Source organism: Mauremys reevesii, linkage group 6, assembly GCF_016161935.1.
Source record: "Mauremys reevesii isolate NIE-2019 linkage group 6, ASM1616193v1, whole genome shotgun sequence".
Lineage (NCBI taxonomy): Eukaryota > Metazoa > Chordata > Testudines > Geoemydidae > Mauremys > Mauremys reevesii.
This window is the reverse complement of record NC_052628.1, coordinates 127,718,390-127,731,599: the sequence shown is the minus strand read 5'-3', so window position 1 is coordinate 127,731,599 and position 13,210 is coordinate 127,718,390. Positions and strand designations below refer to the sequence as shown.

Below are 13,210 nucleotides of genomic sequence, written 5' to 3'. Positions count from 1 at the left end.
AAACCTACAAACAGCTCCAAGTCATTCAATATAGCATTGAGTAAACTGAAAAGGGAGAAAGGTCTCAACAATTTAGTGCTCAACATCTTGAATTGCACTAGGAAGTTTACTGGCACTTAATCCAGAGAAGCGCAGTGTTCCAATATGTTTTTTGCACGATGAATGCTGCGTTGTATGACTTTAATAGAGGTAATCGATACATAACTGTCATAAGGGCCACATCCAAATGGGAGGATTGCACTTGTTGCCAGCCGCTGATGGTTAAGAGCACTCTTGCCTACAGCACTCAATAGTTCAGAAGTGGACCAGGATTTAGGACCCTTAAACATCAAGTCTGTATTACAACGGGCTCTGTCAGAGGTACAGATCTAGTTCCTTAATTGCTCCTCTCAATATTCTTATTTGGGCTGAGCAGTTCTTAGAACATTTCCTGGAGGATAAAATCTTGTTTCAGCAGGTGGAGGAAATAACCATGGGACACCCATTTTAGACCTGATTTTGACTAACACAGGAATTGGTTGTGAATCTGACAGTGAAAGGCAATTTCGCTGAAAGTGAATCATGAAATCAACCATTTCGTGACTAAGGAAAGAAAAGAGTGATCAGCTGAATAAGGACAATGGACTTTTAAAAAAAAAGCAGACAAAACTTGACAGCAAGTTAAAGAAGTATGGGCTGGATGAATGGACGATAAGGTGGATAGAAAGCTGGCTAGATTGTTGGGCTCAACCAGCAGTGATCAATGGCTCCATGTCTAGCTGGCAGCCGGTATCAAGCAGCGTGACCCAAGGGCCAGTACTGGGGCCGGTTTTGTTCAATATCTTCATTAATGATCTGGAAGATGGCGTGGACTGCACTCTCAGCAAGTTTGCAGATGACACTAAACTTAGAGGAGTGGTAGATATGCTGGAGGGTAGGGACAGGATACAGAGTGACCTAGACAAATTAGAGGATTGGGCCAAAGGAAATCTGATGAGGTTCAACAAGGACAAGTGCAGAGTCCCGCACTTAGGATGGAAGAATCCCATGCACTGCTACAGACTAGGGACCAAATGGCTAGGCAGCAGTTCTTCAGAAAAGGACCTAGGGGTTACAGTGGACGAGAAGCTGGATATGAGGCAACAGTGTGCCCTTGTTGCCAAGAAGGCTAACGGCATTTGGGGCTGTATAAGTAGGGGCATTGCCAGCAGATCGAGAGACGTGATCATTCCCCTCTACTCGACATTGGTGAGGCCTCATCTGGAGTACTGTGTCCAGTTTTGGGCCCCACAGTAAAAGAAGGATGTGGAAAAATTGGAGAGAGTCCAGTGGAGGGCAACAAAAATGATTAGGGGGCTGGAGCACATGACTTACGAGGAGAGGCTGAGGGAACTGAGATTGTTTAGTCTGCCAAAGAGAAGAATGAGGGGGGATTTGATAGCTGCTTTCAACTATACCTCTACCTCGATATAATGCTGTCCTCAGGAGCCAAAAAATCTTACTGCGTTATAGGTGAAACTGCGTTATATCAATCTTGCTTTGATCCACCAGAGTGCGCAGCCCCGCCCCACTGGAGCACTGCTTTACCGTGTTATATCGGGTCACGTTATATCGAGATAGAGGTGTGTCTGAAAGGGGATTCCACAGAGGATGGATCTAGACTGTTCTCAGTGGTACCAGATGACAGAACGAGGAGTAATGGTCTCAAGTTGCAGTGGGGGAGGTTTAGGTTGGATATTAGGAAAAACTTCTTCACTAGGAGAGTGGTGAAGCACTGGAATGGGCTACCTAGGGAGGTGGTGGAATCTCCTTCCTTAGGAAGTTTTTAAGGTCAGGCTTGACAAAGCCCTGGCTGGGATGATTTAGTGCGAACTGGTCCTGCTTTGAGCAGGGGGTTGGACTAGATGACCTCCTGAGGTCTGTTCCAACCCTGATATATGACAAACCCAGAACTGGTAGATAGGGTCCCATGGGAAGAAAATCTACGGGTTTGGGAGAGGAGAGCTGGCAGTTTCTCAAAGAGACAACATTAAAGGCTCAACAGAAAACTATTCTGATCCAAAGCAAAGTAGGAAGAACAGTAAGAGGCCAATATGGCTGCATTAGGAGTTCTTTAGTAACTTGAAAAATCAGAAAGAAATCCTACAAAAAATGGAAACATGGACAAATTGTTACAGGTGAGTACAAAAGAACAGCACAAGCATGTTGGGACAAAATCTGAAAGGCGAAAGGCACAAAATGAGTTGCAACTAGCAAGGGATACAGAGGCAATAAGAGGAGGTTCTATAAATCCTCTCTCTTGCTTCTAATGTAAAGTGTAGGTCCACTACTTAAGCAGGGAAGGAGAGCTAATAACTGATGACACCAAGGCAGCTGAGGAGTTTAATGCCTAGTTTGCTTCAGTCTTCACTAAAAGGGTTAATTGTGACCAGAAGGGTTAATTGTTACCACAATTAATATTTATAACAAGGAAGAAGGAACATAAACCAGAATACGGAAAGAACATGTTAAAGAACATTCAAATAAGTTAAATGTATTCAAGGCAGCAGGGCCTAACAAAATTCATGCTAGTGTATTTAAGGAACTTGCTGAAGCAATCTTGGAACCATTGGCAATTGTCTTTGAGAATTCATAGAAGACCGATGTGGTACAAGAGGGAGAAGGGAAACTACAGTACCTAGCTTTAAAAGGGGAACATAGGACCTGGGGAATTAGAGACCTGTCAGCCTAACTTTGATACCTGGAAAAATACTGGAACAAAATTATTAAAACTATTTGTAAGCATCTAGAAGATAATAAGTAATACCCAATATGAATTTATCAACAACAAATCATGCCAAACCAACCCTAATTTCCTTCTTTTACAGCCTTACTGGTCTACTGGATTGTGGGGGAGAGAAACAGACTTGACATTTTGATTTTAGTAAGCCTTTTGATGGTTTGGCATCAAACTGGAAAGACAGATCTAGTGGGGTCCCAACAGGGTTCTGTCCTGGGTCTGGTATTAGTCAACATTTTCATTAATGACTCAGACAATGGAGTGGAGAGTGTGCTAATAAAGTCTGTGGATGACACCAAGCTGTGAAGGGTTGCAAGCATTTTGGAGGACAGAACTAAAATTCAAAACTACCTTGACAAACTGAAGAATTGGTCTGAAATCAACAAGATGAAATTTAATAAGGACAAGTGCAAAGTACTACATTTAGGAAGGAAAAAAATCAAATGCACAAACACAAAATAAGGAATACATGGCTAGGTGGTAGTACTACAGAAAAGGATTTGGGGGCTACAGTGGATCACAAATTGAATATAAGTCAATTATGATGGCAGTTGTAAAAAAAGCTAATATTTTGGGGTGTATTAATGGGAGCATTGTACGTGAAACATAGGAAGTAGATGTTCTATTTTGGGTGCCACCATTTAAGAACAATGTGGATAAATTGGAGTGAACACACAGGAGAGCAACAAAAATTGTAAAAGGTTTAGAAAACCTGATCTACAAAGAAAGATTACAAAACTGGGCATGTTTAGTCTTGAGAAAAGATGACCATAAGTCAATGGTGATCAACTGTACTCGATATTCACTAAAGGCAGGACAAACAAGTAATCAGCTTAATCTGCAGCTAGGTTTAGGTTGGAAACTTGGGAAAATTTCTAACTATAAGGCTAGTTAAGCATTGGTATAGGTTACCGAGGGAGGTTGTCTAAACTCCAGCGATAGGGATTGCACAAACACCTGTCTAGGTACAGTTAGTTGGTTCTGCCTCAGCAGTGGCACAGAGTGAGGGGGATTGGATTAGATTAGTGTTTCTCAATGACTTGCAACCTCCTTACCAGTCCCTGAAATTTCCCTGACACAGTTTAGGAAGGCAGCAAGCCAGTCCCTGGTATCAAAAAGGTTGAGAAACACTGGAGATGACGATGTCTCAAGGTCCCTTCCAGCCCTACATTTCTATGGTTAGCTAGCTATCCCTCATCAAGCCCCAATCCCAGACACACAGGAACTATGCGGAAGTTTACATCATTAAAAAAATTATCTTACTGCTGGCTTATTAAACAGCTATGTAAAGACATTTCTCTATTATTAGACCAACATTGTGAAACCTATAACATTAATGGGGAGGATTGAGGTCACTTTACATCTGTTCTGTAGTGCAATGTTTAGTCCTTGCAGTTTAAAGTTTGAAATCATTTTCAGAAGCGGTTAAATACAATTTATGTTGAAAACGAGTCATAAGCAGGACTTTGGAGCAGAGCCCGGAGCTGGAGCGCGGAGCAGCAGGTTTTTGCCTGGAGCTGGAGTGGAGCCGGAACACAGCTCCAAAGCTCTGGTCATAAGTAACAAGTGCAGCTCTGGCTTAAAACTGTAAGTAGTAACCTGAAGGATTAACATACGAATGATGCCTATGGAAAACAGTTACCAATTCAAAAGCTTCCTCCTAGGAAGTTCAAACCAGTTTTTTTCCTTCCTCGGTCTATAGAAAGCCCCATTCACACATGATCTGTATATCTCAGCCTCAAAATAAACCAGAAATTAAGTTCATTAAGTGTGAATGGGGAATAGCAAAGGGAATCTGATGTCGGGGAAAAAAAGTGACCGTTTCAAATGAACCCAAAAGGTAGCCAAAACTAGAGACACTGGAAATATGCATTAAATATCCATCTGTCCCACTGAGCTTCCATATCCATTTTCATATTTTTCTTCATTTCTAGAGCTGCTTGTAACTTATCGGGCTGAGAAACAGAACTGAACGTAACCCAATACAAAAATGGAATGAGGAAGATTTCAACATATGAAGTAACTTAACAAGATTCACTTGGACTTGTAGCCATTTTCCATTTCCTCTTAAGCAAATAGAAGTGCACTGCATTTTTAAAGCCAGTCTTACTACGGACAGGTTTTATCTTGTTCAGCATATTCATCAATCAATTCCTCTCCAAGTTTAACTACTATTTAAAGAGAACACTGAAGTCCAGACCCTAAGTTAATATTATGCATACATGATATGCTCTCTAGGTTCTATAGCATGATTCGTACCAAGGATGAACCAATAGCTTTAAGGGCTTGGTCTGTTTTGTGATACTATAGCTGCCAATACAAAAAACAGTGACTATTATCCTCAATTGGTCACAATAAGAGAATCATTTTTAGTTCATTGATACAGGCAGTATCCTATTGAGATAGAGCATAGCTAATTAAACCACATCACGGCAGCTTCAAAATTTTTAGACACACCTTGCATACACAGCCAAATAAATGAGTACAAAATATGGCAATCACAAAATTTAGACACCAATATCACCCTTAAGGCAGTAGGCTCTTTAAAATCCATTTATCAACCTCCCAGTCTCTCTGCTTAAAGCTGCTGTTCCTTTGTGGACTTTTATTCATCTCTTACAAATTGTATCTTTTTCAAAGATGAATTCTTCCAAAAAGATGAGGAGAAAGTGAAAACATGAAAAAATAGCTCACCATTAGAAGGTACTCCACTGCTCTGTCAGGATTGTTGAAGCTGGCTCTCAGTGCTGCAATTACTTGCTCTCGCTCATAGCCCATTGACATGATCTCAGTCACCATATTCTCATAAGACTGACCTGTCACTAGAGGGGCAAAAATAGCAGTTTTAAATGCGGTAAAAGGGTGCAAGCAGACTTGAGAAATGCCAAAACTGAGACATTCACTCCAGAGGAAGTGAGGGAAAGTCAGACAGAAATTGGCAAATTTAGTGTATTTCATTTTTCAGTATGTTCAAGTTTTGTATTAAGGACTCAACAGGATGGCAGAGTTCCCAGGGACAGAGCACAATGCAGGCTTCTATGGAAGGTTCAATGTGTTTGTGACACTCCTTGTACTAATAATTCCTCTTCCCCACTCTTCACTAAGGTCAAGGGCATTTTCACAGCTATCTAATATTCAGTTCCTGGCTTAATTTAAAAAGCTTCCTGCAGTTTAAGGCTGGATATTAATCCCACTAAACCGAAATCTGTGCCAGATTGCTTTGGAAAGCCAAATGACAACTTAACACAACAGCTGGAATGGTCACCAATGGTAAGTGTGGACCAACTGACAGTTCTGCACCACTGCAACATGGTAAGGAGAGAGAGTGAAGGCCACCTGGACAGCGCAGTAAAGCATTGGATGGATCAACCCAAGATGGCAGAGAAGGGAAGCTCTGAAAAGTAACAGAAGGCTTGAAGTGCTGTTTAGTGATGCAAAATTTTTTTTTTTTTTTTAAAAACAGTCAGTGGATAGTGAATTGGGTCCAACAAAATTGAGAGAGTGTTACATATTTATGGCCCCACCAACTGACACCCTCCTAACTTAATAGATTCTAAGTTACCAAGGCAGTCTGATCTCATCTGTCCTCCTGTACGATATGGGCTACAGGACTTCGTGGATGAACTAGAATATCTTTTAGAACAATATCTAATCTTGATTTAAAAATTGCAGAGATGGGGAAACCACCACAAGTCTTGGTAAACTGTTCCAGTGGTTAAGTATCCTATTAAAATATTGCACTTCATTTCTTGTCTGAGTTTGTCTAGCTTCAAACTTCCAGCCATTGGATCTTGTTTTACGTGAGAGATTAGAGAGCAGAGATAAGATTAGTGCCCTTTATCAAATGTCTGTTTCCTGTGTAGGTACATACAGACTGTTCAAGTTATCCATTAATCTTCTCTTCATTAAAAACCGAGTGAGCTCCTGGGGTATCACAGACAACATAGGCAGCAGCTTGGTGTACAGCCCTCCTAGGCAGGGCTTTCTACACTAGGCTGTTGCCTCCATCCTTAGATACATCTGAAGATGCTCCAGAGGTCCCAACACTAAGGTGAAGGGGAAAAGGTGCACACGTGCCCTGCCTCATTATATGTAGCATACTTAAGGATTTTTTTAAACGAAAAAATGCAGTGTAAGAGCCTAGAAAGTACATTCAGACACATTACTATTAAATGCAAAAAATCGGTCATTTTACTCTAAATGCTTTGCTGCCTTTCTTTAAAAAAGGAGCACATTACACAAGTCAAGTCAAGGGCTATTCTATCTTGAACTGTAACCTGACAACTTTCATGGTGTGGTGAGGGGCTAAAAGTGTGGCAGACCTGATCAGCACTAACTGACTCAATGGAGCTGTACATCACTGTTCTAGATACCAGTGACAGACAGGTCACTTGAGCAAGGTTGTGAAAACCATTCATAATTGCAATTACAGCAACTAACAGTTTTCTTTTCCTGGTACTTACCCATATTCTAAATTTGCTAATTGTACTCTGCTAGGAGTACTAAGTAACAATGGAAAAGACTCTCGTATTTTGGGGCTAGATCCCAGTTGCCTCCCTCACCAAGCACACAGCCTGGCCACCCCTGCACAGGCAGCCCGAAGGAGGGCAGGAGTGGCCTGGGAGCAGGACAGAGAGCAGAGTGGGACCAAGCAGCTCCCATGCAGGGGTGAGAGCGGCAGAGCTCCCAGCTCAGCACAGCTGGGGAAGGGATGACCCCCACCATTCAGGCAGCCGGGAGCTGCTAGGCTGGGCTGTGTGCGTTTTTCCTCTGAAACCTGTATTTTGTATCTAACTTCAAAACAGACAAAAATAAAAGCCAACCAAAAACACCTTCATTGAACATCTCATTTTAAAAATTAAGAATTGCAAAGTTTCATGCTAATAGTTTGACAGCCCTAGAGACTGATGTCCTAATTATCTCAGCCTAGAGCTGGAAAGCCCAATTCTCAGAGTATATGGTAGTTCAGCATCAACCTTCTCAAACTGCAGTCATTCTACTGCAACTGTCACGAAAGGAGTTAATTATTCAGATTACGTACTCACGCGCCCCTTATGGACACTAGAGTGCCATCAATAGCACCACCACAGTTAGAAAACAAGGTGGGCAGCAGAGTTTCCCTGCAATGCATTATGTTACTAGGGCTAGAGTGTCGACAGCTGCAGGGTCAGGCGCGCTAGGCACTTTGGGATAGGGTTTCTTTGACTCAGATCTGTGCACAGCAGTGTGGATGCCAGAGTCCCAGGTTTGAGCATGGGTCAGAAAACTCTTAACCTACGGTTAAAATGCAATGTAGATGCACAATTCCAGGGTTCTCTGACATGCATCAGCTGACTGGAATCCCAACAACCCTAGGCTTACACTGCTGTGTAGACATACTCTATTACCCCCTAAATTCATTGTAGATAAGTGGAGATAACATACATAAGCCATTGGCTTAGCCAAAATAACCCGGTAAACCAAGTATAGAGCTGGGCTCCCCATGGCATTAGTAATGTCAATTCAATATTAAACAAAAATCAGTTCAATTCTGAGTGAGTACCACCTAGACTAAAACTGTCAATGCAGGGTCAATAACTTTGGGTCAGGTTTAAAGAAGTGCATGCACAAGGTACTGTGGTTGTGTGTGCATCTGCAGTAAGGGATTAACCATTGTCTCTCCTTGGCCTTCCAAGTTTACAGAAAGAAACGTCTTAAAATACAAACTTGTAAAGTAATAGATTTGTGTTTTGAGAAACAGTGGCAGAAAACCAGTACAAGTACAATCATCTTAGGTGAGGTGATCTTAACTTACAAGATCAGCAATTCTTTCTACTGCCACATTTACTCATATTACAAATCACAAACTAAGACTGGCAAAAATATGATTCATAGTGCAAGTGAAGAGCACCATCACGTCTGGTCCCTAACCACATTAAACTGGTCACTTTTTTCAAGTGCCTTTTGGGACCAGCAGTGTTATCCAGGTGTAAACTAGAACACTAGATGAATGGGGAAAACTAAAGGAAATCTGAAAGGATAAAGGTCAATTTATTCTAGCCTACTGCAGTACGCATCGACTAAGATGAAGGAGAAATCTGAATACTGGTAATTTATGCATCTATAGTCAACAGCAATCCATGCACTCAAATTTGATTTCTCCAGTCACTCCTAAGTAGTGTTAAAGCAGGCTTGTGACTGGTACTCTAGGATCCACCTTTTTGTTTTGACAATCCATCAGTACCTCATTCATATTCAGCTGTGGATACTGTAACCTCCAGTGAAACCTGGACTGCTCCAATGAAAAAGGAGTAAACAGTCAGCTAATTTACACTGAGAAACACTGACAGATGTGCCATCCATCCTTGTAGCATATGAAGGGCGAGCAGCAGGTTTATTCAAGTGGAGAGAGAAGGACCTCTCCATAGAAAGTAATCATTTTACTGGACAGACTGTGGCACTAAAATGTCCTTCCATAAAATCCTCTCTGGGATGTAATATGGCCCAGAGGCCAAGTTAAAGATCAGACTGAGTCAGGATACCTGGGTTCTAGATCCAACTCTGCTAATGTGATGCGTGATCTTGGGAAATTCATTTCTTTTCTAAGTCCATTTCCACATTTAAAAAAAAGTGAGTTTATGCCCACTCACTCTGTGAAGAATTATGAGTTAAGGATAATAAGCACTGCATGTGCTATAAATTAAAACCAGCAACTCACTTCACAGGTCACTGCACTGTATCTAGAGATAATTACTGCAGAGACCATTTGTGACCAGGACTGCATTCAAACTAGTGACCCTAAATTCACTAGGTGCACATGCTATATAGTACTGTCGAAGTTGGAATGGTTCTTTCAATATTGTGAACATAATGACAGAGAGTGCAAGTCATTGGTTGTGTTTAATGGCCATAACATAAAACAAAACACACCACACTCAGTACTCCATTCAAACCACTTCAAGTTGAATCACTGGGAAAGAGTATAAGAAATCTGGAAAAACCAGAAGGGCTGTCATAAGTTTGTTTTCCTGTCTTTATACAACACATCTTCGTATATAAGTTGAAACAACCTCTGTACTAAAGTGAGAAGAATGTTTACATGAGGTTGATTTTACTACATTTACTTCTGTTCTTTGGGAACAGTGCTTTGATTATAATCCTGAGGATAAAAAGGTATAGTAGAGGAGAGAATGCAAACAACTTATCTGTTAACCCACCATTTATTTCAGCTGCAGTGAAACAAGGTTTAAGTGCAAGCTAAAGTTTAGATAAACACTTACCAAGTGCACTTGTAGCATCCTCAAAAAGGTTTGATCGAGAAGTATCACCTGATGTACTGCAAGACAAAACAAGATCTCAAATATACAAGTTTGGAATACATAATTGGTAAGTAGAAGCAGCATCTGTAACTAAAGGAGTTAAGGGTGTCTACGACCTGGTATGAAGCCAGAATTTACATACTTCTGTGCTCTAAGTTAATGCTACTGTTTTTAACCCTTACTGTTGCTGACTCCCATCAAGAATATCTACATTTGGAATACCGCTTATCCATTCAAGTGCTGACACCTGCTTACCTAAATATTGCCTTTAGGGCTGCGAGAAAAGTAAGGGTAGGATGGGATTTTCGTAAGTGCTCAGTGTTTGCCTAACTGCTCCCACAGAAGTCAACAGTAAAACTCACATTGAATTCAGCGGGAGCCGAGTTAGGCCAGTGCAGAGCACTTTTTAAACTCTCTCAGTAACGCCCCTTGAAGGACAACTGATCAAAACTTATCCATTCCCTTTAAAATTCCTGCAACATATGAAGACCTCTGCTCCCAGGGGCGGCTCCAGGCTCCAGCATGCCAAGCGCGTGCTTGGGGCAGCACGCCGCAGGGGGCGCTCTGCCGGTCGCCGGGAGGGCGGCAGACGGCTCCAGTGGACCTCCCGCAGTCACGCCTGCGGAGGGTCCGCTGGTCCCTCGGCTCCGGTGGCGCATCCGCAGGCATACCTGTGGGAGGTCCACCGGAGCCGTGGGACCAGCGGACCCTCCACAAGCACGTCTGCGGGAGGTCCACCGGAGCCGCAGGACCAGCGACCGGCAGAGTGCCCCCCGCAGCGTGCCACCGTGCTTGGGGCGGCAAAATGGCTAGAGCCGCCCGCCTGTTCCCACAGTTTGTCTGAATCCACTTCCAAAAAGACAACCATTCAGAAGACACTGTTTAAATGAATGTGAATTTTTCTACAGATAAAGAAAAATATTCTGGAAAGAGTACCATGCTATCATTTGACACGGACAAGATTTACCAGAGCTAGAAATGCTACGGAGTGAGGGAAGATCTGTTTTTACTAGCCAATGCCAGGGAAATCCACAGCCATACTCCAAACTGTTAAGCAACAGTTTGAGCAAGTGGGTTTATGGTAAAACCTCCTGCCACAATCTAGCAAGATTTTAAAAAGAAGATTCTATTTCCATTACTACACTCTTCCTATCTCTAATTCAGAGTTGGGCATTTACACAAAGACTTATTTCATATTCAGCCTGAAGTTTTATTTGTGGCCTTCCTCTTTTCTCTCACACCAGTTTCTGTGCCATCTTTGAATCTCCTGCTGCCCCCTCCAGTCCACACCATCACTTGAGTGAATTTTAATATTTACAATCCAGAAGACAAAAAGTGTATTTAACTAAGAAGTGCTTGTATAAGTGAGTATCCACATTTTACTCACTTATATTAGTCCATATATGAAGTCATTCAATAACCAAGAACCCTCTCTCTTCAGACTTTCGTGTGTTTGAGGTATTTGTCAACTACCATCTTCAAAATGAATAGGGAAAGGCAAACAAGATCTAGACAAGAGGTTCTCAACCTCTGAACTCCCCAGGAGGCAAATGTTTATTCTAGATATTTTCCAATAGTGGCAAGATGGAATAAGTCAATCTTTTGGAATCTGTTTAGCAACAGTCAGTACAATAGATGCCTTATAAAATTATTCTTTCCAGAAACTAAGTGAGATTCTGGTCAGAATAAGAACTTTAACAATGTGTCTAGTGCATCTAACTAAGATGTTTCAAGACATTGCTTCTGGACAGCAATCCATTTAAGTCCGGAAGGGCTTTACAGACATTAATTCACTATGGATCACAATACCCCAGGAAACAGGAAAGTATACTGAACTTAGATGGGAAAACAGAGTCACAGTAATTCTGTGACACACCCAAGGTCAGATATGTCTGTGAGAAAGCCAGAAATAGAACCTAGATTTCTCAAACCCACAGGGCTGGGATTCAATCGTAAGACCGTCCTTTCCCTGAAAAAGGGTAGTGCACTCTACAAAGCTTCACACCGGCCAGACAGCCATATGAAAATTATTGTAATGGAGAAAAATAATTAGCCATCTTTTCACTCCATGTCCCACTTTAGTGGCAGATTTAATTTAAATCAAAGCTAAAGGAAAGAATAATGGCCAATTTCACATGGAATGGTTTCAACAATTTCCAAGTGGCCCATACATACCTGTCAGTTGATGTTGGGCTGACAGCAGCTGTTGCCTCAATGGGCTTCTCTGCTGGTTTCTCTTCTTTAGTGGCACTTATAGGTGCAGGTTCACAAGCCACTGCAGCTGGTGTTGGAGGGGTAGGGGCTGGGGCAGGAGAAGGGACTGGTAGAGCAGCTGGTGCAGGGGCTGCAGCAGCTGTTGTAGTAGAACTAACAGTAGTAGCAGCAGCAGCATTTGATTGCTGCGTTGTAGCTGGTGATGGTGCTGGAGCAGCTGCTGCTTTGGGCTACAAAAACAATGAAATAGAATTAAGATAGCATATTCTTGCCGTAAGTATGCTCTGCAAGGACCAGTTATGCTTCAGATAGTAACTTGCAAACTCAAACTCTCCATTTAGTGGATTTTATAAAAGACATTTAAAAAATATGAAGGTGTATAGTTGAAAAACCTAAATTTACAACATCTTAAGTATCTAAAGATACACATTTTTAAAGCTAACAAGTGAGCTAAAGCTTTACTTTGAGGATGCATGGAATGGAACACACAGAGACAGAGATATTGAGACAACAGACAGGAAGGAGATAATTATACATATGAATACACACAAAGGTGGAAGTATCAATACCAACAGGCAGAGTCTAGGAGGAAAAAACTTTGAGGAAAGACGTTAGAAAGTGGAAAAAAGAGGTAAGAGAGATATATAGAAGAGGAGATAAAGAGATAGAGATACTTAACATAATCCTCAATTGGTTTAGTGTTATTTTATTGGTATTTTTTTTGCATTTTTTTAGTAGTATCTGGTATCAGCAGTTAAGTTTTTTCAGCAGTTTCTGTTTTTCTGTTTTTCTATTTGTTTTTCTGTAGAGTGTTAGTTAGGAAGAAGGAAGTGGTTTCTGGTTTGGTTTTGTTTGTTGTTGATTGATGATATGTGATTTTTTGTTTATTTATTCTTTTGTCCAGAGATTGTTATTGTTGGCTGTCAGTTTGTTTGTGGTA

The 13,210-nt window shown here is 41.5% G+C and overlaps 1 protein-coding gene across 2 annotated transcripts in view; it reads right to left on the bottom strand.

Moving 5' to 3' along the window:
- RAD23B (RAD23 homolog B, nucleotide excision repair protein) overlaps window positions 1–13,210 on the bottom strand; it is a 56,530-nt gene that overhangs the window by 14,719 nt on the left and 28,601 nt on the right. For both annotated transcript variants that reach the window (XM_039543925.1, XM_039543926.1), the window contains exons 4-6: window positions 12,232–12,500; window positions 10,018–10,073; window positions 5,453–5,580 (exon numbers count right to left, since the gene is read on the bottom strand). In XM_039543925.1, the coding sequence (XP_039399859.1) occupies window positions 5,453–5,580; window positions 10,018–10,073; window positions 12,232–12,500 (453 nt within the window). The remainder of the gene's footprint in view (window positions 1–5,452; window positions 5,581–10,017; window positions 10,074–12,231; window positions 12,501–13,210) is intronic.